The sequence below is a fragment of the Hydractinia symbiolongicarpus genome, chromosome 7 (genome assembly GCF_029227915.1).
Source record: "Hydractinia symbiolongicarpus strain clone_291-10 chromosome 7, HSymV2.1, whole genome shotgun sequence".
Lineage (NCBI taxonomy): Eukaryota > Metazoa > Cnidaria > Hydrozoa > Anthoathecata > Hydractiniidae > Hydractinia > Hydractinia symbiolongicarpus.
The window spans coordinates 5,568,956-5,594,705 of record NC_079881.1 but is presented as its reverse complement, the minus strand read 5'-3'; the positions used below and the strand labels follow the sequence as shown (position 1 = coordinate 5,594,705).

Here is a 25,750-nt window from a genome sequence, read left to right as displayed (position 1 = left end):
AAATTACAAAATAACTTTAGAGTAATCTGCAATTTAAAACATTTTTATTTATTTTCACGTGATTAGATTAAAATGATGAGGCTGGACATGCTAACTTCTACTCATCAAATCATCAGTTAATGGGGAAAAAATACAGTTTATCTGTCAAAAAATGGTGACAATTATTTATCTTCCATATCATAAAAGAAAACTAACAAATTTAAAGAAAGAAACAATCTGGTTGATGCCTGATTAAAAAAAGTGGAAACACATTAGCGGTTTTGACTTAAAATATATTAAAACAATCGCAAAACCTAACTACCACACAGAAGACAATAAAATTTAAACTAATCTTTATTCATTTTGCAAAAACCACATTTAAAATACTATTTTAATTTTCTTTAACAATATTTATAATTTATATATTAAAATTAAATAACAACATTATTGATTACTATTTGAAAACAAAAAAGAAAGTGTATTTAAAAAGATAACATCACATTGATGTTACCTTTTAAAGTTTTTTAGTTAAATAAACTTTAGTTTCAAAGATTTGTTATACATATGCAGTCCATTTACAATAAGTTATAATACTTTTTATGCATGTGAATTAGATATGCCACAATAAGCAAACTTAATGTTTTGGCTTGTTTACAACAAGTTCAAAATTTTCTCACTGATAAAATGGATGATAAAGTGGAATAAGGAGGTGCTTCGAAACTAATTGTATCACATTATAAAATTAAACTGATGATTATACATGACATTGCACGTTAACCACTAATGGGAAGAAAGTTTCGTATGGGTAAAAAAGATTATGCACACACAAGTAAATATTTTCTTTCCAATATGTTAGAACGTTAGTAACAAGAGGCATGTAGATGCATCATTGTCAAATAAATGTTTGTATTATTTTATAATTAAAATGTTTTGTAGAATTTAGATTTTACTATATGTATGTTCTTAATTTAATTTTACTTCTTATTTTTGGTAAAAGATGTGGTTAACAAAATGAATCAGTTACTTTCAGTTTTCTTATTGTCAGGATGATGTATATTTTTAAATACACAATCTCAAATACATTATTTCATTTAGGGATGTTGAAATGGAGTGGTGCTCTGTAATTTTTTTTTAACAAAAGGCAGGTCTTTTTAGAAAGAGGGGGTCTATCAAGTATGAAGATTGTTTGGTGATGCAAAATATTCTTTATAATGTTTGTTTGTTGTCGTCCTTAGCACATGTGATAAAATGTGTGGGTAGGAACACAACAATGCTAGCTTTTTATATCTACATCATTTTATTTCTAAAATTTCAATATATGTTTCAAGACAAAAAAGACATAATAATTAATTTTTACTGCATTTGCACAATATGAAAATTTTACGCCCATGATATGATTATTTGCAAAATAAAAAATAAAATCTTAACAAATTCTCAAGCACATGGGAAAGTTTACTGATGATTAATAAGTTATACTTAAAAAAGTATTTAGGCTGAAACGAGCATAATCTGAATGTATAATAATTTCCATTCATCACTAAGTAAAAATGGAAATGTTTTATTAGTGGTTAAGAAAGATTTTAATATTTAATAATATAATAATTGTGTGTAAAGTCAGACAGGGAATTGTTCCTCTTACATGTTAAGCAGTTTTTTTATTTATGAATAATATTATTTCAAATATTAAACAGCTTTTTATTTATTCCTTTAATAAATTATCTTTCTATAAATCGAAACTAGTTTATAATGGATGTAATCCTTTAACCAGATTTAATTTTACATCTTTACAACTGGAAAATTTTACAATGCATAATACATTGCTTTAAAACACTGTGGGCATAGCATATGCAGTTTTGGCTTTGTGGTAATAATAAAAAGTGCTGAGTAACATTTACAACAAAAAAGTCCATTCCATTAAAATATACGATGTTTTACATGAAAAGAGACTTAAAAAAGAGACGAGCTTTCTTTTTTCTATAGGAATGTTTTGGTAGATCTTACATTTTTATCTAATCTTCGCAGAACATTTAAAAATATTTTTTTTGAAAATCTGGAACAATTTAAAGTTCGTTTCTAGAAGTCATCATGGAAAGATGCTAAAAAAGGAATATATATGGGTCATAAGGTCAAGATAACCTAGCAACAGCTACACACAATCTAAAAAGAAAAAGGGTAAGAAAAAAAGGGACATGTGTGTCATAAGGTCAAGTTAACCCAGCAGAGGCTGCACACAATCTAAAAAGAAATTTGTAAGAAGTTCAGAATAGATAACAATTTGAATATGAAACTTATACAAGTTATGTCGGTAAGAAAAACATTATTAGCAAATTTAACCACTTGGTATCAATTTTGCATTTTATTCTGAAATATAAAAAATATGGATTTCTTCAAAATATTTTTTTTTATTTCTTTTTTTCTGTGCATGACAATTACATTATTGTTTCAAACTGTTAAGACAAATGGGGGAAGGTGATTATAGTAATACGTGTGTCTCTAGGCTTCCTTAGATCTCATAAACTATACTAAAAACCTTTTACTGGTGTCGCCAAAATTAAAAGATTCAATAGACAGCAATTTAAAAGTAATTTAACATTAAACAGGATACTAAATAAACAAAGAAAGTATAAAACTACTTTCTTTTAGCCAAAACAAATATGTATTACATTTATGTATATTTTTTAAAAGTCTTTCGACATATTGTCATGGTGATCTTGTTAATTAATCTTTATTAGGTTGAAATACTGGCTTGCATGCAAAAGCTATGTTTATTGGAGCATAAAGTCTGTGGTTAAGAATTTGAGTTAAAAATCAAGTGTACTTAAAATTAAAACCAGAGTTCAATAGTTTCATTCATGAGAGATAATTATAGTAATTATATTTAAACAATAGCTACCTTTACTGTGAGTGACATAGATAAAATTAATTATAATTGCTGCAATATAGGCAGGAAAAAATTTATTTCAGTGTAGTATCTGCAAGAAGGTTCAGGTAAGTTGCTTGAAATCTTTTTTTTGTTTTAAAACTGAAATAAAATATTTCAAAAATGCACAAACTCCCTTGAAATTTCATAATATTGTTATACTGTATTTACCGAATTAATGTAACTGTATTTAAAGAATGAAACAGATGTAGCTAAATATAATAATGGTATATTAGATATCCTTACAATAAATATGTTATTACTTACTAACAAAAATTGCTGACGTTTTTAAACTTAAAAAAATCGTAAATTATTTAGTTTAGTTTAATAAATGTCCGATTTGAATTGAACATTTAATTTATTCTGATAGTTTAACATATTATACTTGGTTGTCAGTATTTTCAGAAAGAAATGTTTTCCTGCATGTTTTACTTTTAAAAGAAGTTTAATCTTGACATCATGACTTTAAAAATGTAAACAAACATAAAATACATAACAGCTTTATCAGGATGGTATAAAGACACACTGTTATAGACAACTCTAGGTAGTAATATCCACTTTGCTTATCGCAGACAGAGACACACAGACAGGCACAAAGTATTATTATATAAAATTTTCATGAAATTTTCCGCTAGCAATTATGGGTTGTCAACTAAGTAAATAAAGATTAAAGACATTGTTTTAAAATTAAATATAATAAATATTTGAATTAAACACAAGCAAAGGATCATATTGCAAAGTGTCAAAAAACACTCGGATCAACTAAACATTTGAAATGTTGTTACAGCTTTGAAACTTACAAGTTCATTTTAACAACCTTTGACTTAACAAGACATGCAACAATAAAAATCTGTAAGTCATACAAAGCTGATATCTGGCAACAGAACAGGGTCATTGCATTGTTCACACAAAGAAATGTGGGTTGATGTTATAAATTAAAATTGTGCAACCTCATGCCCCCGACTTAATTTTAAGTGAATGCTCCAACTCATTATTGTCATGGAGGAAAATTGTTATAAAGCAGCATATTTCACAGAAAAAAATTTAAGAAAACATTTGTTTTAACGATGCAAGGTTCTTAAAAAAGGCTTTAGTGAATGTAATCTTGCAGTGTGACAAAATCCTTTATCACTAAAAATTGGAAAAGGTTACAGAGCAAATACTTTTTATTTTTAGATATAAACTAGACTGACGTAAAGATGACAACAATTAGTAACAACACAAGCAGATTCGTAAGACCTGAGTGCTTCCTAACTTTTACAGAAGACATTTTAAAGAATAACAATGGGAACATGTTGACTGTATTCTACAGTTTTAACATGTTATTCGTTTTTGTGATGAATACTGCTTTGATTATTGGCTTAGTACAGACAAAGAATAAAACCATGACCCGATCAAATAAGTTATTTATATTTTTGTCAGTTAGTGACTTATCAGTCGGCTTGGTGTTAATGCCACTGTTGCTCTATCATCTGCAGATTTCACCAAATATATCATGTTTAGAAGTTGCAGTACGAGCATTTTGGATAACATTTCCTGTCATTTTATCTGGTACTCATATTCTTCTGATATCTGTTGATCGTTATTTGATGATTGCGATGAATAATTGGTATAAAAAACGCTTTACAGATAAAGTAGTGCTTTTGTTAATTGTAATTGAAGTTTTGATTGCGTTTTCTTGGGGTTTTGGATATGCGTTCATAACACAAGGAATGGATTCAAAAAAGACAGGAACATATTTCATTTGTCTTGGAATTTTTGAAGCGATAATTCTAACCTTAGCCATGAAAATAAACTTAATGGTACGAGCAACTGTTTACGCCACTACAGCGAAAACTGCAACATTACAACTAAATCAAAAAAATTACAGTAGAAGATTGTCTGCCACCATTCTGTTCATAACAATATCGCTCGTAATATGCTATATGCCATCAGTCATAGCGCTAATTGTAACAGGATGTTTTTTTCATTATTATTCTACCAACCCTACATACATAAGAAATATAATCATTGCTTTAATTTGGAGCCTTTTACCTGCATCATTGAACTCTGGTTTAAACTCGACCATTTATGTTTTACGAAATACAAGAATTAGAAAGTATTTTAAATCACTTATTTATGGAGAAGAATCACAAGTCCATGAGCACTGCTCAACAACAATGGCTTCAAAAGAACATGCTAAAATAAACTCTGAACCGCAAAAGTTATATACTAGTGAACTCTAACAAAAACATATAGAAAATATTGTTGGATAATATTTCACTTGCTGATGGCATTGACGTTTTATGGTAGTAGTTCTTCGTATCCAGCCATTTGTTTGTTAAAACATAGTCTTCGACATAAACAGATTTGATTTGCCAAGAAAAATGCTTATTTTTATAGACTATAATTTTTATTTGTTTTATAACAATACTAATTTATCATATTTTTAGGAACAACAGCTGTGTAACTAAACTTAGTTTTGTATAACTCTTTTTTTTGAAACAAGTATTTTTTTCTATATAATAAAAATAATCTTTGTGAGATAAATATTAACTCTATAGATATTAACCCTATTGACTTCAAATATCCGCAAGTAAAGGCAGCATTACTTTATTTATTTAAAACGTTAAGCAAAGTGAAAAGGCCTTAATTCTACTATGAATTGTTTATGTCCTACCTACCTGTAATATGAATCAGATGGTTTTTAAATTGATTTGGTGGCAATTTGGTATTTTGGAATACAATAACATAATTCTGGTATAATATCATATACCAGAATATAAAATCAACACCATATACTTTCCTCGGTACGAATCAATTTTTGAAATGGACTGTTTCAAAAGGCTGTCGAATCGATAACTGTACTCACTTGTGGGAAAAACTGAACAAAGGGGAATTCACTTCTGGCCTGTTAAAATGTTAAAAATAAGTAAACTTGACATTTTATTCTGATATCTGCATATCTTTCTTAAATTATATAAAAGCAACAAATTGTTTCCCACACTTAAGTCATTATAAGATATCACTCATGATACTTTAAGGAGTTCAATTCATATTTTGCATATTAGAAGCACACCAGGGTCATTTTAAAGATATGCATTCCAAACAGATTTGACAAAAAGGCATGAAACAAAAAGACACAAAATTACAGCCATTTGAAACCAATGTGTTTACTTTTAGGCCAAGGAAAATTAATTATCTGCTTTGTGTGATAGCCATTAAAAAACATGTGCAGTGACCACTTAAAAGTGCACACCTGCTGACATTTTATGAACTAAAAAAAATCAAAGGCCACTTTTTATAACTAGAGAGAGTACCTCTTTAAAAAATACCTTAAAAGATGATATGCAATGATACATAGCTATAAAGGTGACATGCTGATTTCAGCCACTGGAATCCCCCAATAAAAAAATAGGCATAGGTGATCTGAGTCGAGTAAAAATTATGTATTTCATTCCAAACTGAACATAGTTTGATTACAGGGTTCCCACTCATTTTGCAAGTACTTTTTTTAGCTGTTTTTTTACGAGATTTTTTCAATAAGCAGGGAAAAGACATACAAAAATTTAGGAGATTTTAGGAGAATTTAATATAGCATAACTGATGCAGAATATAAATATTTCTGACTTATATTTCACGAAAAAATCCATTATATAAATATAGTTTCATAAATAAATTGTTCTCTAAAGATTTAGGAGATTTTTATGAATATTTGCAAACAATCAGGAAATTTTAGGATATTTTAGGATTAATTAGGAGGATTTTATTTTTTAGGAGGCGTGGAAACCCTTGGTTATTCAAAAAAGTAAAATTTGGTTTGTCAGTTATTTCAAGCTTTAGCCTACTTTTTCAGCAGCCTGGTTATCTTTTCTCTCTGCACAATACACACCTGTTAATTCAAAAATAGTAGGAAGCAGAAAAATATGTTTTGAATAAACAAAAGTTCAACCAGTAAACAGAAGAGTTTCAAAAGGCAAGAGCAAGACATCTATATTGTTATACCTGTATATGTCTGTATGTGTGGCAAAGTATAGCTTGTTATATAATATATATAAAAGTTTCTTCTCTAAGAATGGAGGATTTTTAGAGCTATAGCCAAAGAAATAACCTTTGCCCAGTTTTTTGAAATACCTAAGGATATGGTTGCATGAGTCAAAGTATACCAAGTTTCTTCTAAATTAAAAGCACATAATTACATTCTTCTATCTGTGAAGTCTGTGTAGTGATATAGCCATTTTAAATGTCTCTTTTGGAGCTTTGGAGCTTGTAAATGCTGTGCAATTGAGAAATATTTGATTTTTATAATGTTCTAAAGTTTAGGGAATTTTTCAGCCAAAGATTTTCAGCCAAACAAAAATCTTCATGAATGGTCGCTAAATAAAAAAGTAGACAAAAAGAGGGAAATGTTCCTAAGTTCAAAACCTTCAAACATGTCTTTATGTGTCGTAGGTTGTTTCGGTGCACATGCAAGTAGAGAATCAAAGGAATATAGGCACCATTAAACTTTTTAAGATGGACTTCTTTTTTGAAAATAGCATGAAATTTACAGAATTGATTTTTACGTTTTAGATGCACGTCAGGTGCATAGTTATGAGTGTGTACGTAATTCTTTAGACCCTGTAAATTAATTATGGTTGATATAGATTATTGCAAACAAACAATAATATAAAAGTAACGCTACTACGCAGCACAGAAAAAAGCATACCTGGAACTTGCATGTTAATTTTCTCTCCACTTCCAGTTTTAATTTTAATAATTTCTGGGGGATTCTAGAAAAAAATATTTAATTAAAAATTCAGCAGTTTTGCAAAAACTAAAGGTGTAAAACTGTCATTTTTTTCTTACAAAAAAAAACAAACTTACACTTCCCCACCCTTTTCGAGTTTGTTTTGATGGTGCAGTGACAGCTCTTGTATCTCTATACACAATTTTGATTTAACTGTTACTAACATAACACAAAAAAAGGATGATAAGGTGTCAATAAGACATTGACAACAGTTCCTTTAAGGTGTAAAGAGAAATCTACAAATCTGATTCCCTGTGTGATATTAGAGCAAAATTTATTGACCCTTTTTAAAAATAGAATTAATAACAATAGCTGTCCCTTTTTACAGGGAGCAATTTAGCCACAAAATATTTCAGTGAGGGTTGTTTTAGACTTCTAGATTTTGAAGAAAAAAGATAATTGAAAAATATAACAAAAAAGAATTCAACCAAATGTGACTGAACCGTTCATTCAAAAATATCAAATTACATTGGCATTACAAATTCCTGAATAAATAAAACTAGTTATCCATGGGTTTTCGGGTTCTTCAGCAGTCGTAGGATCGCTATGACTCATGGGTAGCTAATGTGTTAAAAATGGCTGTATTTTTGAATATCCATCAGACAAATAAGGATGCGTGAAATACCAATAGAGAAAAAATCTACTACGGGCAAATTCCCATGGGATTTTTCACAGGTCTTAAGACTAACCAAAATTATATATAAAAAACATACGTTAAATCATCTTCATGTTTATAAGCTCTTCTTGTATGAGACTCTAAAAACGCAACAAAAATATAGAATAACATGAGCACGGGGGCCACAAAACGTTTTTCAAAGAAAGAGAGGATTTTAAAGGAGATTTTGCACTGAATTTAGAGGATTTATTTTGCCAAAAGTCAAAAATCTTGAAAAAAATAGAGGATTTTAGAGGCTTAACTTTTTTTATTTCTTTGGTTTTCTCAAGTTAATCAATTTCTGATGTCAAGAACAAATTTGTTTAGGAATACTTTCAGGAAAAACATATTATAAAATGTATTGCTGAAAAAAGGATAGAAAACTAACAGTTTATATAACTATATGTAAAATCTCTGTAACATAAAAGTGATACTATCAAACTATTATCACTTTACCTGAAAAAATAGAGGACTTAAAGAGGGGATTTGACCACATTTTCAACTTTTTAGAGGAGGTTATAGTTTTTTTTAAAAAAAGGACTTTAGAGGGTTATTTTCTGATAAGCAAGGTATTCAGTACAAGCTTTAAAGTAGCTAAGCATCCTTCATAATTACCTCCAGCTGTTTTTGTCTTTCTTGATTTGTGATGTCCACTCAGGTGTAAACCAACATTAGCACCATTTAAATAGAGAGAAAATCCTTGCTCCTTACGCTCCAAGTCAAGTTGTTTTTCATCTTTTTCTTTCAACTTTTTAAGTAATCTACAAAAAAAGGATTATAACGTTTATAAAAAAAAGAAAGAAAAAAGGCCTTAAAAATAATGTCTAAATCAAATACTTATTTCTCTGTTGGAGAAGTAATAGGTATTCTTCATAGGCTTCATTTCCACCATCTTTGTTTGCCACATTCTCCAACTATAAATAAAAGTAAGTAAAACCAAATATCAAAATGTAAAATAAGAGCTTCTTATATACCAAACATTATATGGCATGATAGTATGGTATGGTAAAAAGATTAGGGTTTTTATAATGCTTACAGTTGTTCATTAAATTATCAGCGCCTATAGCCAGAAAAACTCCTTTTGGCAACTCTGTAAAACGTGAAATGTAGAAAATGAAATCTTGACTTTGGTTTTATGCATAGACAGATTGTTGATTATTATGAAACATTATTTTTATGAAACAAACAGCCCACTAACAATTACTGCAAATAAAACAAAATAAAGTAACAAGTGAGAAAACTTTGGGTCTAATACATTTTTACTTGAAGCAGTAAGACTGAGACACACAATCAGTTTAACAAGAAGGTGAAAACCTAACCAATCACCTGTAAAGCAAACTCTATTAAAGGTTAAGTTTAAATGTATATGCAAAAAAAGAGAAAAGAACCATTGAAGGATGTGTGTTTACTTTGGAGAAAAAGGTTTATCACAGCAACGTTAAGAAATAACAAGCAAGGAAAAGTTTTGGTCTAAAAACAATACAAAACCAAAATCCATTCAATCTGTAGTGCAAACTACTCAATCTGTAGCGCAAATTCCTTTATACTAATGAGAATATGAGAAAAGGCTTACAAATGAGTCTGATTTTTAGAGCTATGGACAACTATTGAACCTTGTGTATTAAAATTATGTATTAAAATTGTTAAAGATGGCACACTACAAAGCCCCACCGACACTTGGTGATAACACTAATATGTGTTATGAGAACTGGAAAAAAGAAGTACAGATATGGCAATTATTTACTTCGTTGGAGAAGAAGAAGCAGGCACCTGCTATTTTTTTGACTTTGACTGGTCAAGCACGAGAAGCAATTTTAGAGATGGAACTTGAAGTGTTAAGTTCTGATGATGGTGTTAAGGAACTCGTGAAGAAGTTAGACTCCTTGTATCTTATGGACTCTCTATGGATTTTTAGTGATCTTGCAAATTTTATGACTGGTCAAGGTAAAGATTTTTAGTGATCCTGCAAATTTTATGACTGGTCAAGGTAGTGATGATATCAAAATCGAGAAGACTGAAGACATTTACTATGGAGCTACCTACAGACCAAATAAAACTCAAAATTGATCTAGAGACAACAGAAGAACATATACCCGAAAATTTGCAGATGGGAATAGAAGATTGAACCCATTAGATAGAAATGGTGAGCCTAGTAGATGTGCTATCTGTGGATCAGTTTTTCACTGGGCAAAGTCATGCTCAGATACACGTCAGGGACAGGAGAACAAAACAAAACAAGCACCAGATGAAGTTCAGGTAACCCTTATTGAAGAATGCATGACAAATCTTGTTGGAGAAACTTTAAGCATGGCGATACTTGACTCTGGGTGTACCAAAACAGTTTGTGGCGAAGATTGGTTGCAATGTTATCTGAACACATTGAATGATGGAGAGTTAAAGTCTGGGATTGAAAGAAGAAGTGCAACAATATTCAAGTTTGGAAGTGGTAAACTATGACATCTGTTAAAAATGTTACCTTACCTACAATAATTGCTGAACGAAGCGTGATGTTATCCACAGATGTGGTACAGATACCATTACCCTTATTGCTAAGCAAGGAAGCTATGAAAAAGGCAAACACTAGAATAGACTTTGCCAACGATAAAAAAATTATCTTCAACACAGATATACCAGTTTCTTTTAGTTCCTGTGGTCATTACTGTATTTCAATAGGAAGAGTTGAAAAGTTCAAAGAAGGAGACAATAAAGAAGAAGCACTTGCTATATGTAATTTTTTACAACAGAAAACACCACTGCAAATGAAGGCTGCTGCAGTCAAACTTCATCGACAGTTCAGTCATCCTAATAGTTCAAGACTAAAACAGTTGCTGATAGATGCAAATATTAATGATGTTGAGATCTTTAATCATCTTGATGAGCTTGAGCATTCCTGCCAAATTTGTTTGAAATTCAAAAAGCCAAAGCCAAACCCGATTGTAGGTTTTCCAATGGCAAGACGATTCAATGAAACAGTAGCATTAGATCTGAAAGAATGATCAGATTCGCCAAAGGTTTGGTTCTTGCATTTAGTTGACCATTTTACTCGCTACAGTACTTCGTGCGTCATCAAAACAAAAAGGAAAGAAGAAAAAATCAAACGAATTTTTCAAATATGGATTTCCATATTTGGTTCTGCTGAAAAATTTCTTATTGATAACGGCGGAGAATTTGCAAATGAGGATTTTGTATCCATGTGTGAAAATGCCAACATCAGAATATGCACAACAGCTGCAGAAAGCCCTTGGAGCAATGGTTTGGTGGAAAGACATAATGCTATTCTTGGTTATAATGTTAGCAAGATGATGGAGGATAAAGTTACAGTCGATTTGGACATGGCAGTAGCCTGGTCAGTGAGCGCCAAAAATTCCCTGAAAAATGTCAATGGCTACAGTCCGAACCAACTTGTTTTTGGATTCAACCCAAATCTTCCGAACTGAGATAATGCGAAGTTACCAGCTTTAGAAGGAAAGACTTCCAGTGAGATTGTTGCAACAAATCTAAATGCTATGAACGCTGCACGAAAGGCATTCATACAAAGTGAATCAGCGGAAAAGGTTAGAAGAGCATTAAGGCATCAAACAAGAACGTCAGGTGATGATAGATTTGAAACTGGGGACAAGGTATTTTACAAAAGAAACACAAGCAATGCTTGGAAAGGCCCAGGTAGTGTCATAGGACAGGATGGCAAACAGGTTTTAATAAAACATGGCAGTTCGTATGTCCGTGTGCACCCTTGTCGTATCCAAAGAGACACAGGCTTTTCTCTGATTGATGCTACTCCCATAGAAAGTTGCAGAAATAAACCAATAACATCTTCAACCGACACCGATAATCCTGTGAATGAAGAAGTAGCAGGTGAGGGAGATAGTGATGACAGTGCTAAAAATATTGATTTGCAGAACTTCCAAAGTGATGAACCAGAAAGAAGGGATGCCATTAGAAAGGAGAGACAAGAAAATTCTGATATTTATTTGCAGAACTTCCAAAGTGATGAACCAGAAAGAAGGGATGCCATTAGAAAGGGGAGACAAGTTGCATCAGATGAAATTAATGATATAAATAATCTAACCAGCAGCATAAGTCGACTTTCCTTAGATGTAACAGACAGTGACACACAAGACCAAAAGTGGTTTGATGGTTCCGTTAAACCCAAAGCTAAGTCATTTGTAAAGTGTAAGTTCAAGGACTGTGATACAGTTAAAGATGTGGAAATTATATCAAAAGGTGGTAAAGCAACTGGAAAATATAAATCCTATTTGAATATACGAGATGTAGATAGTAATTCATTGTCATGTGTTAATTGGGAGGAAATTGAAAGTTGGCAGCCAATAAACACAGAAGAGGTACTTCTTTCGCAAGTAAAATTTGCAGATTCAGACGTCTTGAATGCTAAAATTGACGAATTGGAAAAATGGAAAAAGAACAAGGTTTATGAAAATGTTGAAAACCATGGACAAAAGGCATTGTGGGTTGTGACTGAGAAAATACTGAATGGGAAGAAAAAAATGAAAGCCAGATTAGTTGCACGGGGCTTCAAGGAGATAGATAATGACATTTTAAAAGACTCCCCAACTTGCTTGAAGGAAAGCTTGCGTTTGATACTCACCCTCATTGCTTACAATAATTGGAGGTGCAGTTCCATTGATATCAAATCTGCATTTTTACAAGGAAAGGAAATTGAAAGAACTGTTTACCTAAAACCTCCAAAAGAAGCTGATAATAGAAATTCTTTGTGGAAGCTTAAGAAATGCATTTATGGTTTGGTGGATGCTTCTCGCTGTTGGTATTTGCGTGTAAAAGAAGAGCTCATAAATCTTAATGTCTCGGTGAGCAAGAGTGATCCTGCAATATTTTACTGGCATCATGGTCAACAATTATCAGGAGTAATGGCCACACATGTTGATGATTTTTGTTGGGGCGGGAATGAGGATTTCATCGAAAATGTTATAGAACCTTTACGGAGAGTGTTTCTTGTGGGATCTGAATGTTCAACTGTATTTCGTTATCTTGGATTAAGCTTGAACCAACACAGTGATTTTACCATTCAAATCAGCCAAAATGCATATGTTGAGGAAATTGAACCTATTGAAATAGACAAAGAAAGAAAGGGGAAGAAGAATTATCCACTGAATGAAAATGAGATCAGGGAATTCAAAGCTTTAATAGGGCGGCTGTGCTGGTTAAGTGGACAGACCAGACCCGATATCATGTTTGAAGTCTGTGAATTAGAAGCATCAGTAAAGGAAGCCACAATAGATGATTTATTGAAAGGCAACAAAGATCTGGGAAAAGCCAAAAACGAAAATGTTATTTTACAGTTTAAAGGTACTATGAAGAATTTGACTCTTGAAGTCTACAATGACGCATCTTTTGCAAACCTTAGAAACGGAGGATCTCAAGGCGGATATATAATATTTCTGAAAGACGACTGTGGAAATCTATCACCCATTATGTGGCAGTCAAAGCACCTGCAAAGAGTAGTAAAGAGTACAATGGCTGCAGAAACTCTGATTCAAGTTGAAGCTGCATAAGCAGCATTCTGGTTATCAAATTTACTGACTGAAGTATGTGGTCGTAATGTTTTAAATTCCATTATATGTTACACAGACAGTTGACAACTATTTGAAGCAGTTCATTTGATCAAATCTGTTGTGGATAAGCGACTACGGATAGATTTGTCTATACTTAAAGAAATGATTGACAGAGGAGAAAAAACAGATGTAAAGTGGATTGATAGCAAGAAACAAATTGCAAATTGTCTTACGAAAAGAGGAGCATCTGCTGAGGGACTATTGAGAACCCTTCAGTGTGGTGGGCTCTATTAATTTCAAGTTGGTGATGTGTAAATAGTGTACATAAAGATTGAAGAAAAGTGGGGAAGATTGTTAACCTACTGTTCGTGTTTAGACAGTATAACTAATTGCAATAGTGTTGGATGGGGTTTTTGTTCTGTTTGGTGCAGATCTGATACATTGGTACAACGTTGCGTTGCTGTTGTGTTGCTGTTGTGTTTAATGATTGTTGTGTTAAACCCAAGTCAGAGCTACAACGATTATCAGGTTAGTCACATATTTCGCCTTTTAACAATCTGCTTTCTCATGTACAATATTCAAAACAATTACTATAATCTCAAAAACCAAATATATAAAGGTTCATCAAATCAATGTTGATCATTCAAGACAAGATTATATGTATGAAGATCTATGCATAAAAAATAGATAATATGAAAGCATGAATGAATTCTCTATCACAAAACAATATAACAAGACATCACAACCTACAATATATGCCTTGACATCATGAAATCAGAATTATTACAACTGATTCATCTTTTTATCCAATGTTGAAAAATCGCTCTTTGAGGATACTAAGCGTAAAAAGGTGAGAGATAATTTAACGAAATCTCAACCAGCTTAATCTCTGGCGAAAAAATCATCTCTTTAATAATGAAAGTAATCTTGTTATGCGTATTCAAGACAAAAAACGATTTGTTATAGTGGATAAATTGCTAGAAGTTCTTTTACAAAATTATATTAAGACCCTACCGCAGAGCACATTGAAAACGTACAAAAATGGGCAGAGAAATGGTACGAAATTGGTGAAATATCAAAAGAATGGAAGGATTTTGTGATTAATGTAGACGCAAAACCAGGAAAAAATTTGACTCTTTATAAAACTCATAAAGAAGGTACTCCAGTGAGATAATTAACCTCAGGGTGTAACACAGCAATCAAGAACTTGGCTAAATTTATAGAACTTGTTTGTGCCCCGGAAACGGAAAATTTTTGTAGTCGCATAAAAACCACTGCCAACTTACTCAACATTAAAGATGGAATTAATGCTAATGGCATTCCAGACAACGCAATGTTAGTATCATTTGATATCATTAACATGTATCCAGGTATTGATAATGCGATGACATAAATGCAGTTAAAGCAGCCTTGGATAAACGAGCAAGCAAAATGCTGTTGACCTCATGCATCATTGAAGGACTCAATATATGCCTTTTTAACAACAACTCATTATTTGCCAGTGATAACTTACAACAAACAAATGGAACAGCAACAGGTGCCCCAAACTCCTGTTCATATGCTGATTTTGCCATTTCGCCTATTGATGACGCAGTTTTTGAATCCATGAAATCTACTTATCCTGAAATGTTATACAATGGTCGGTATTGTGATGACTATTTGTCACTCTGGTGTGGCTCAACAGAAAGATTAAATTAATTTTTTTTTGTTTTTAAATTCATTGATTGAAGATTTAAAATTTACCATGGAAATAGGGCGTAATGACCTGTGTTTTTTGGATCTATAATTAAAGTTGAGTAATAATTTGGAAAAAGTTGGTTGATACGCCAACGAAATGTTACGTATTAATAACTTTTGTCATTCTTATTGATTTGTTGGTTATTCCCTTATTAAAGTGTGTTTACATATATGTTTCTGGAATAACTGGATAAAACGGTATTTATGTTTGTTTAAAAAACAATGGAAATGCAAATAGGTAAGAAATATAAAGAACAGAAGGCAACGATCGAAGAACTCAAATTAAAAAAGTATATAACTTACTTTTTAAAATAATTAAAATCTGATCTTAAAAAGAGAAAATAATACTTGAGAAAAAACAATTCCAGTTCTTTTTACATCGTTTATTTCTTAAATCTATAAATTAAAGGAAATAGTCAATTTTTTTATGTTGTCCTTTTTTTAATGCCTGTAAAGATGCACAGCATTATATGATTTATCTTACTTCCCATCTTACTTCTAAATACACCTTTACAATAATTCACTTGTACATGCGTTCCTACGGCTCTCCATCGTTTTACAATATCAGAAAAAAGGAGGTAAAAATCATGTTTTATGAGAGTTTGTTAGAGACGAAAGCATGTTTTCTCCAGTTTTTAAACTTCCAACGTATCAATTTCTTTCAAATTTTCAGGAAACGTTAATAATAATAAGATACAACTTATATGTACTTTTCATTAAAAACAAAACACGGCAAGAAAAGTTATCACAAAAAAACGTATTTTCTCATTAATAAACTCTTATAAAAGTGTGATGTTTACCACCTCCGCTAAATAAACTGCAATGGAGTGTTAATTTTCCCGAATTATCATTAACGTGTATTGAATAACCACCTAATTAGCAGTAAATGCTTAATTAGCAGTTTTCCCTGACTGTAAAGCATTTAAATTTAAAATATCCCAAAGCATTATCTTTCTGCTGCTGTAGTATTTGCTAAGCTAGCTATAAGCGAGCTAGCTAGCTGCTAGCTATATTATGATAATGAGCACAATAAACAAACCTGAGTGCTTGAATCACTTTGTCTTTTTGCCATTTTCAAGCTCATTGGTCCAAAACATAGCTTCTTTACTAGTTTTAATTTTCTTTAAAAAATACAAGCTATCAACTAGCGTAAAATGCAACGTAGTTCACAACCAAACAGGATTTCAGAAACGAAAGCATTTTTTAGCTTGCACAGTGTTAATCCGCCATGTTGAGGTAGAACATAAACAAACCCTTACGCATGCGTAACGAGACAGGATCCCTCAACAATATTACACGGGAAGCACTTCATGGAAGGATCCATATAGTCTGTGAATATGTCGTATACTTGAACCTCTAACACAACCTCACCTTTACCCGACATTGTCGTATTCCTTTCCTCACGACAGCTCAACTGCATCCGACACGCGACGTTAAACAATTTATCAACGTCGTGATGTTGTTAATACATACTACTGCCTAATGTAATATCTTTGTAATATACAGTAATACACTGTAGTACTTAGTAATATGCCGTATTGTATACTGTAGTACTTAGTAATATACCGTATTACTTTGTAGTATCCAGTAATACACTGTAATACCTTGTAGTATTCAGTAATACCCTGTAATACCTTGTAGTATTCAGTAATATACTGTAATGCCTTGTAGTATTCGGTAATACACTGTAATACCTAGTAGTATTCAGTAATATACTGTAATACTTTGTAGTATTCAGTAATATACTGTAATACCTTGTAGTATTCGGTAATACACTGTAATACCTTGTAGTATTCAGTAGTACACTGTAATACCTTGTAGTATTCAGTAATATACTGTAATGCCTTGTAGTATTCGGTAATACACTGTAATACCTTGTAGTATTCAGTAATATGCTGTAATACCTTGTAGTATTCAGTAATATACTGTAATACCTTGTAGTATTCGGTAATACACTGTAATACTTTGTAGTATTCAGTAGTACACTGTAATACCTTGTAGTATTCAGTAATATACTGTAATGCTTTGTAGTATTCGGTAATACACTGTAATACTTTGTAGTATTCAGTAATACACTGTAATACCTTGTAGTATTCGGTAATACACTGTAATACCTTGTAGTATTCAGTAATATACTGTAATACCTTGTAGTATTCGGTAATACACTGTAATACTTTGTAGTATTCAGTAATACACTGTAATACCTTGTAGTATTCGGTAATACACTGTAATATTTGTAGTATTCAGTTGTACACTGTAATACCTTGTAGTATTCAGTAATACACTGTAATACCTTGTAGTATTCGGTAATACACTGTAATACTTTGTAGTATTCAGTAATACCTTGTAGTATTAAGTAATATACTGTAATACCTTGTAGTATTCGGTAATACACTGTAATACTTTGTAGTATTCAGTAATACACTGTAATACCTTGTAGTATTCGGTAATACACTGTAATATTTGTAGTATTCAGTTGTACACTGTAATACCTTGTAGTATTCAGTAATACACTGTAATACCTTGTAGTATTCGGTAATACACTGTAATACTTTGTAGTATTCAGTTGTACACTGTAATACCTTGTAGTATTCGGTAATATACTGTAATACCTTGTAGTATTCAGTAATATACTGTAATACCTTGTAGTATTCAGTAATATACTGTAATATACTGTAATACCTTGTAGTATTCGGTAATACACTGTAATACTTTGTAGTATTCAGTAGTACACTGTAATACCTTGTAGTATTCAGTAATATACTGTAATGCCTTGTAGTATTCGGTAATACACTGTAATACCTTGTAGTATTCAGTAATATACTGTAATACCTTGTAGTATTCGGTAATACACTGTAATACTTTGTAGTATTCAGTAATACACTGTAATACCTTGTAGTATTCGGTAATACACTGTAATACTTTGTAGTATTCAGTAGTACACTGTAATACCTTGTAGTATTCAGTAATATACTGTAATGCCTTGTAGTATTCGGTAATACACTGTAATACTTTGTAGTATTCAGTAATACACTGTAAAACCTTGTAGTATTCGGTAATACACTGTAATACCTTGTAGTATTCAGTAATATACTGTAATACCTTGTAGTATTCGGTAATACACTGTAATACTTTGTAGTATTCAGTAATACACTGTAATACCTTGTAGTATTCGGTAATACACTGTAATATTTAAAGTATTCAGTTGTACACTGTAATACCTTGTAGTATTCAGTAATACACTGTAATACCTTGTAGTATTCGGTAATACACTGTAATACTTTGTAGTATTCAGTTGTACACTGTAATACCTTGTAATATTCGGTAATATACTGTAATACCTTGTAGTATTCAGTAATATACTGTAATACCTTGTAGTATTCAGTAATACACTGTAATACTTTGTAGTATTCAGTAGTACACTGTAATACCTTGTAGTATTCAGTAATATACTGTAATACCTTGTAGTATTCGGTAATACACTGTAATACTTTGTAGTATTCAGTAATACACTGTAATACCTTGTAGTATTCAGTAATATACTGTAATACCTTGTAGTATTCGGTAATACACTGTAATACTTTGTAGTATTCAGTAATACACTGTAATACCTTGTAGTATTCGGTAATACACTGTAATATTTGTAGTATTCAGTTGTACACTGTAATACCTTGTAGTATTCAGTAATACACTGTAATACCTTGTAGTATTCGGTAATACACTGTAATACTTTGTAGTATTCAGTTGTACACTGTAATACCTTGTAATATTCGGTAATATACTGTAATACCTTGTAGTATTCAGTAATACACTGTAATACCTTGTAGTATTCGGTAATACACTGTAATACTTTGTAGTATTCAGTAGTACACTGTAATACCTTGTAGTATTCAGTAATATACTGTAATGCCTTGTAGTATTCGGTAATACACTGTAATACTTTGTAGTATTCAGTAATACACTGTAATACCTTGTAGTATTCGGTAATACACTGTAATACTTTGTAGTATTTAGTAATACACTGTAATACCTTGTAGTATTCAGTTGTACACTGTAATACCTTGTAGTATTCGGTAATATACTGTAATACCTTGTAGTATTCAGTAATATACTGTAATACCTTGTAGTATTCGGTAATACACTGTAATACCTTGTAGTATTCGGTAATACACTGTAATACCTTGTAGTATTCAGTAATATACTGTAATACCTTGTAGTATTCGGTAATACACTGTAATACCTTGTAGTATTCAGTAATATACTGTAATACCTTGTAGTATTCGGTAATACACTGTAATACTTTGTAGTATTCAGTAATACACTGTAATACCTTGTAGTATTCGGTAATACACTGTAATATTTGTAGTATTCAGTTGTACACTGTAATACCTTGTAGTATTCAGTAATACACTGTAATACCTTGTAGTATTCGGTAATACACTGTAATACTTTGTAGTATTCAGTTGTACACTGTAATACCTTGTAGTATTCGGTAATATACTGTAATACCTTGTAGTATTCAGTAATATACTGTAATACCTTGTAGTATTCAGTAATACACTGTAATACTTTGTAGTATTCAGTAGTACACTGTAATACCTTGTAGTATTCAGTAATATACTGTAATGCCTTGTAGTATTCGGTAATACACTGTAATACCTTGTAGTATTCAGTAATACACTGTAATACCTTGTAGTATTCAGTAATATACTGTAATACCTTGTAGTATTCGGTAATACACTGTAATACTTTGTAGTATTCAGTAATACACTGTAATACCTTGTAGTATTCAGTAATACACTGTAATACCTTGTAGTATTCGGTAATACTCTGTAATACTTTGTAGTATTCAGTTGTACACTGTAATACCTTGTAGTATTCAGTAATACACTGTAATACCTTGTAGTATTCGGTAATACACTGTAATACTTTGTAGTATTCAGTTGTACACTGTAATACCTTGTAGTATTCGGTAATATACTGTAATACCTTGTAGCATTCAGTAATATACTGTAATACCTTGTAGTATTCGGTAATACACTGTAATACTTTGTAGTATTCAGTAATACACTGTAATACCTTGTAGTATTCGGTAATACACTGTAATATTTGTAGTATTCAGTTGTACACTGTAATACCTTGTAGTATTCAGTAATACACTGTAATACCTTGTAGTATTCGGTAATACACTGTAATACTTTGTAGTATTCAGTTGTACACTGTAATACCTTGTAGTATTCGGTAATATACTGTAATACCTTGTAGTATTCAGTAATATACTGTAATACCTTGTAGTATTCAGTAATACACTGTAATACTTTGTAGTATTCAGTAGTACACTGTAATACCTTGTAGTATTCAGTAATATACTGTAATGCCTTGTAGTATTCGGTAATACACTGTAATACCTTGTAGTATTCAGTAATACACTGTAATACCTTGTAGTATTCAGTAATATACTGTAATACCTTGTAGTATTCGGTAATACACTGTAATACTTTGTAGTATTCAGTAATACACTGTAATACCTTGTAGTATTCAGTAATACACTGTAATACCTTGTAGTATTCGGTAATACTCTGTAATACTTTGTAGTATTCAGTTGTACACTGTAATACCTTGTAGTATTCGGTAATATACTGTAATACCTTGTAGTATTCAGTAATATACTGTAATACCTTGTAGTATTCGGTAATACACTGTAATACTTTGTAGTATTCAGTAGTACACTGTAATACCTTGTAGTATTCAGTAATATACTGTAATGCCTTGTAGTATTCGGTAATACACTGTAATACCTTGTAGTATTCAGTAATATACTGTAATACCTTGTAGTATTCGGTAATACACTGTAATACTTTGTAGTATTCAGTAATACACTGTAATACCTTGTAGTATTCGGTAATACACTGTAATACTTTGTAGTATTCAGTAGTACACTGTAATACCTTGTAGTATTCAGTAATATACTGTAATGCCTTGTAGTATTCGGTAATACACTGTAATACTTTGTAGTATTCAGTAATACACTGTAAAACCTTGTAGTATTCGGTAATACACTGTAATACCTTGTAGTATTCAGTAATATACTGTAATACCTTGTAGTATTCGGTAATACACTGTAATACTTTGTAGTATTCAGTAATACACTGTAATACCTTGTAGTATTCGGTAATACACTGTAATATTTGTAGTATTCAGTTGTACACTGTAATACCTTGTAGTATTCAGTAATACACTGTAATACCTTGTAGTATTCGGTAATACACTGTAATACTTTGTAGTATTCAGTTGTACACTGTAATACCTTGTAGTATTCGGTAATATACTGTAATACCTTGTAGTATTCAGTAATATACTGTAATACCTTGTAGTATTCAGTAATACACTGTAATACTTTGTAGTATTCAGTAGTACACTGTAACACCTTGTAGTATTCAGTAATACACTGTAATGCCTTGTAGTATTCGGTAATACACTGTAATACCTTGTAGTATTCAGTAATATACTGTAATACCTTGTAGTATTCGGTAATACACTGTAATACTTTGTAGTATTCAGTAATACACTGTAATACCTTGTAGTATTCAGTAATATACTGTAATACCTTGTAGTATTCGGTAATACACTGTAATACTTTGTAGTATTCAGTAATACACTGTAATACCTTGTAGTATTCGGTAATACACTGTAATATTTGTAGTATTCAGTTGTACACTGTAATACCTTGTAGTATTCAGTAATACACTGTAATACCTTGTAGTATTCGGTAATACACTGTAATACTTTGTAGTATTCAGTTGTACACTGTAATACCTTGTAGTATTCGGTAATATACTGTAATACCTTGTAGTATTCAGTAATACACTGTAATACCTTGTAGTATTCGGTAATACACTGTAATACTTTGTAGTATTCAGTAGTACACTGTAATACCTTGTAGTATTCAGTAATATACTGTAATGCCTTGTAGTATTCGGTAATACACTGTAATACTTTGTAGTATTCAGTAATACCTTGTAGTATTAAGTAATATACTGTAATACCTTGTAGTATTCGGTAATACACTGTAATACTTTGTAGTATTCAGTAATACACTGTAATACCTTGTAGTATTCGGTAATACACTGTAATATTTGTAGTATTCAGTTGTACACTGTAATACCTTGTAGTATTCAGTAATACACTGTAATACCTTGTAGTATTCGGTAATACACTGTAATACTTTGTAGTATTCAGTTGTACACTGTAATACCTTGTAGTATTCGGTAATATACTGTAATACCTTGTAGTATTCAGTAATATACTGTAATACCTTGTAGTATTCAGTAATATACTGTAATACCTTGTAGTATTCGGTAATACACTGTAATACTTTGTAGTATTCAGTAGTACACTGTAATACCTTGTAGTATTCAGTAATATACTGTAATGCCTTGTAGTATTCGGTAATACACTGTAATACCTTGTAGTATTCAGTAATATACTGTAATACCTTGTAGTATTCGGTAATACACTGTAATACTTTGTAGTATTCAGTAATACACTGTAATACCTTGTAGTATTCGGTAATACACTGTAATACTTTGTAGTATTCAGTAGTACACTGTAATACCTTGTAGTATTCAGTAATATACTGTAATGCCTTGCAGTATTCGGTAATACACTGTAATACTTTGTAGTATTCAGTAATACACTGTAAAACCTTGTAGTATTCGGTAATACACTGTAATACCTTGTAGTATTCAGTAATATACTGTAATACCTTGTAGTATTCGGTAATACACTGTAATACTTTGTAGTATTCAGTAATACACTGTAATACCTTGTAGTATTCGGTAATACACTGTAATATTTGTAGTATTCAGTTGTACACTGTAATACCTTGTAGTATTCAGTAATACACTGTAATACCTTGTAGTATTCGGTAATACACTGTAATACTTTGTAGTATTCAGTTGTACACTGTAATACCTTGTAATATTCGGTAATATACTGTAATACCTTGTAGTATTCAGTAATATACTGTAATACCTTGTAGTATTCAGTAATACACTGTAATACTTTGTAGTATTCAGTAGTACACTGTAATACCTTGTAGTATTCAGTAATATACTGTAATGCCTTGTAGTATTCGGTAATACACTGTAATACCTTGTAGTATTCAGTAATATACTGTAATACCTTGTAGTATTCGGTAATACACTGTAATACTTTGTAGTATTCAGTAATACACTGTAATACCTTGTAGTATTCAGTAATATACTGTAATACCTTGTAGTATTCGGTAATACACTGTAATACTTTGTAGTATTCAGTAATACACTGTAATACCTTGTAGTATTCGGTAATACACTGTAATATTTGTAGTATTCAGTTGTACACTGTAATACCTTGTAGTATTCAGTAATACACTGTAATACCTTGTAGTATTCGGTAATACACTGTAATACTTTGTAGTATTCAGTTGTACACTGTAATACCTTGTAGTATTCGGTAATATACTGTAATACCTTGTAGTATTCAGTAATACACTGTAATACCTTGTAGTATTCGGTAATACACTGTAATACTTTGTAGTATTCAGTAGTACACTGTAATACCTTGTAGTATTCAGTAATATACTGTAATGCCTTGTAGTATTCGGTAATACACTGTAATACTTTGTAGTATTCAGTAATACACTGTAATACCTTGTAGTATTCGGTAATACACTGTAATACTTTGTAGTATTCAGTAATACACTGTAATACCTTGTAGTATTCGGTAATACACTGTAATATTTGTAGTATCCAGTTGTACACTGTAATACCTTGTAGTATTCAGTAATACACTGTAATACCTTGTAGTATTCGGTAATACACTGTAATTCTTTGTAGTATTCAGTTGTACACTGTAATACCTTGTAGTATTCGGTAATATACTGTAATACCTTGTAGTATTCAGTAATATACTGTAATACCTTGTAGTATTCGGTAATACACTGTAATACTTTGTAGTATTCAGTAGTACACTGTAATACCTTGTAGTATTCAGTAATATACTGTAATGCCTTGTAGTATTCGGTAATACACTGTAATACCTTGTAGTATTCAGTAATATACTGTAATACCTTGTAGTATTCAGTAATATACTGTAATACCTTGTAGTATTCGTTAATACACTGTAATACCTTGTAGTATTCAGTAGTATACTGTAATACCTTGTAGTATTCGGTAATACACTGTAATACTTTGTAGTATTCAGTTGTACACTGTAATACCTTGTAGTATTCGGTAATACACTGTAATACTTTGTAGTATTCAGTAATACACTGTAATACCTTGTAGTATTCGGTAATACACTGTAATATTTGTAGTATTCAGTTGTACACTGTAATACCTTGTAGTATTCAGTAATACACTGTAATACCTTGTAGTATTCGGTAATACACTGTAATACTTTGTAGTATTCAGTTGTACACTGTAATACCTTGTAGTATTCGGTAATATACTGTAATACCTTGTAGTATTCAGTAATACACTGTAATACCTTGTAGTATTCGGTAATACACTGTAATACTTTGTAGTATTCAGTAGTACACTGTAATACCTTGTAGTATTCAGTAATATACTGTAATGCCTTGTAGTATTCGGTAATACACTGTAATACTTTGTAGTATTCAGTAATACACTGTAATACCTTGTAGTATTCGGTAATACACTGTAATACTTTGTAGTATTCAGTAATACACTGTAATACCTTGTAGTATTCGGTAATACACTGTAATATTTGTAGTATCCAGTTGTACACTGTAATACCTTGTAGTATTCAGTAATACACTGTAATACCTTGTAGTATTCGGTAATACACTGTAATTCTTTGTAGTATTCAGTTGTACACTGTAATACCTTGTAGTATTCGGTAATATACTGTAATACCTTGTAGTATTCAGTAATATACTGTAATACCTTGTAGTATTCGGTAATACACTGTAATACTTTGTAGTATTCAGTAGTACACTGTAATACCTTGTAGTATTCAGTAATATACTGTAATGCCTTGTAGTATTCGGTAATACACTGTAATACCTTGTAGTATTCAGTAATATACTGTAATACCTTGTAGTATTCAGTAATATACTGTAATACCTTGTAGTATTCGTTAATACACTGTAATAC

The 25,750-nt window shown here is 31.1% G+C and overlaps 2 protein-coding genes across 4 annotated transcripts in view; one reads left to right on the top strand and one right to left on the bottom strand.

Moving 5' to 3' along the window:
* LOC130648378 (protein KATNIP homolog) overlaps window positions 1-16,837 on the bottom strand; it is a 46,036-nt gene extending 29,199 nt beyond the window's left edge. For both annotated transcript variants that reach the window (XM_057454420.1, XM_057454421.1), the window contains exons 1-6: window positions 16,630-16,837; window positions 9,160-9,236; window positions 8,938-9,083; window positions 8,381-8,423; window positions 7,745-7,799; window positions 7,587-7,650 (exon numbers count right to left, since the gene is read on the bottom strand). In XM_057454420.1, the coding sequence (XP_057310403.1) occupies window positions 7,587-7,650; window positions 7,745-7,799; window positions 8,381-8,423; window positions 8,938-9,083; window positions 9,160-9,236; window positions 16,630-16,674 (430 nt within the window). In that variant the 5' untranslated portion in view covers window positions 16,675-16,837. The remainder of the gene's footprint in view (window positions 1-7,586; window positions 7,651-7,744; window positions 7,800-8,380; window positions 8,424-8,937; window positions 9,084-9,159; window positions 9,237-16,629) is intronic.
* Window positions 534-7,581, top strand: LOC130648379 (uncharacterized). Of its 2 annotated transcripts, none has more exons than XM_057454422.1 (2): window positions 534-808; window positions 4,076-7,581. In XM_057454422.1, the coding sequence occupies exon 2, from the start codon at window positions 4,099-4,101 to the stop codon at window positions 5,122-5,124; it is 1,026 nt and encodes a 341-aa protein (XP_057310405.1). In that variant the 5' UTR covers window positions 534-808; window positions 4,076-4,098; the 3' UTR covers window positions 5,125-7,581. The 2 variants fall into 2 exon arrangements, with proteins under 2 accessions (XP_057310405.1, XP_057310406.1); XM_057454423.1 differs by lacking the exon at window positions 534-808 and adding an exon at window positions 2,897-2,967.
* Window positions 16,838-25,750: the final 8,913 nt, after the last annotated feature.

Coding starts and splice junctions, on each gene's coding strand:
- LOC130648379 (XM_057454422.1), top strand. CDS start 4,099: ATGACAACAATTAGTAACAACACAAGCAGATTCGTAAGACCTGAGTGC.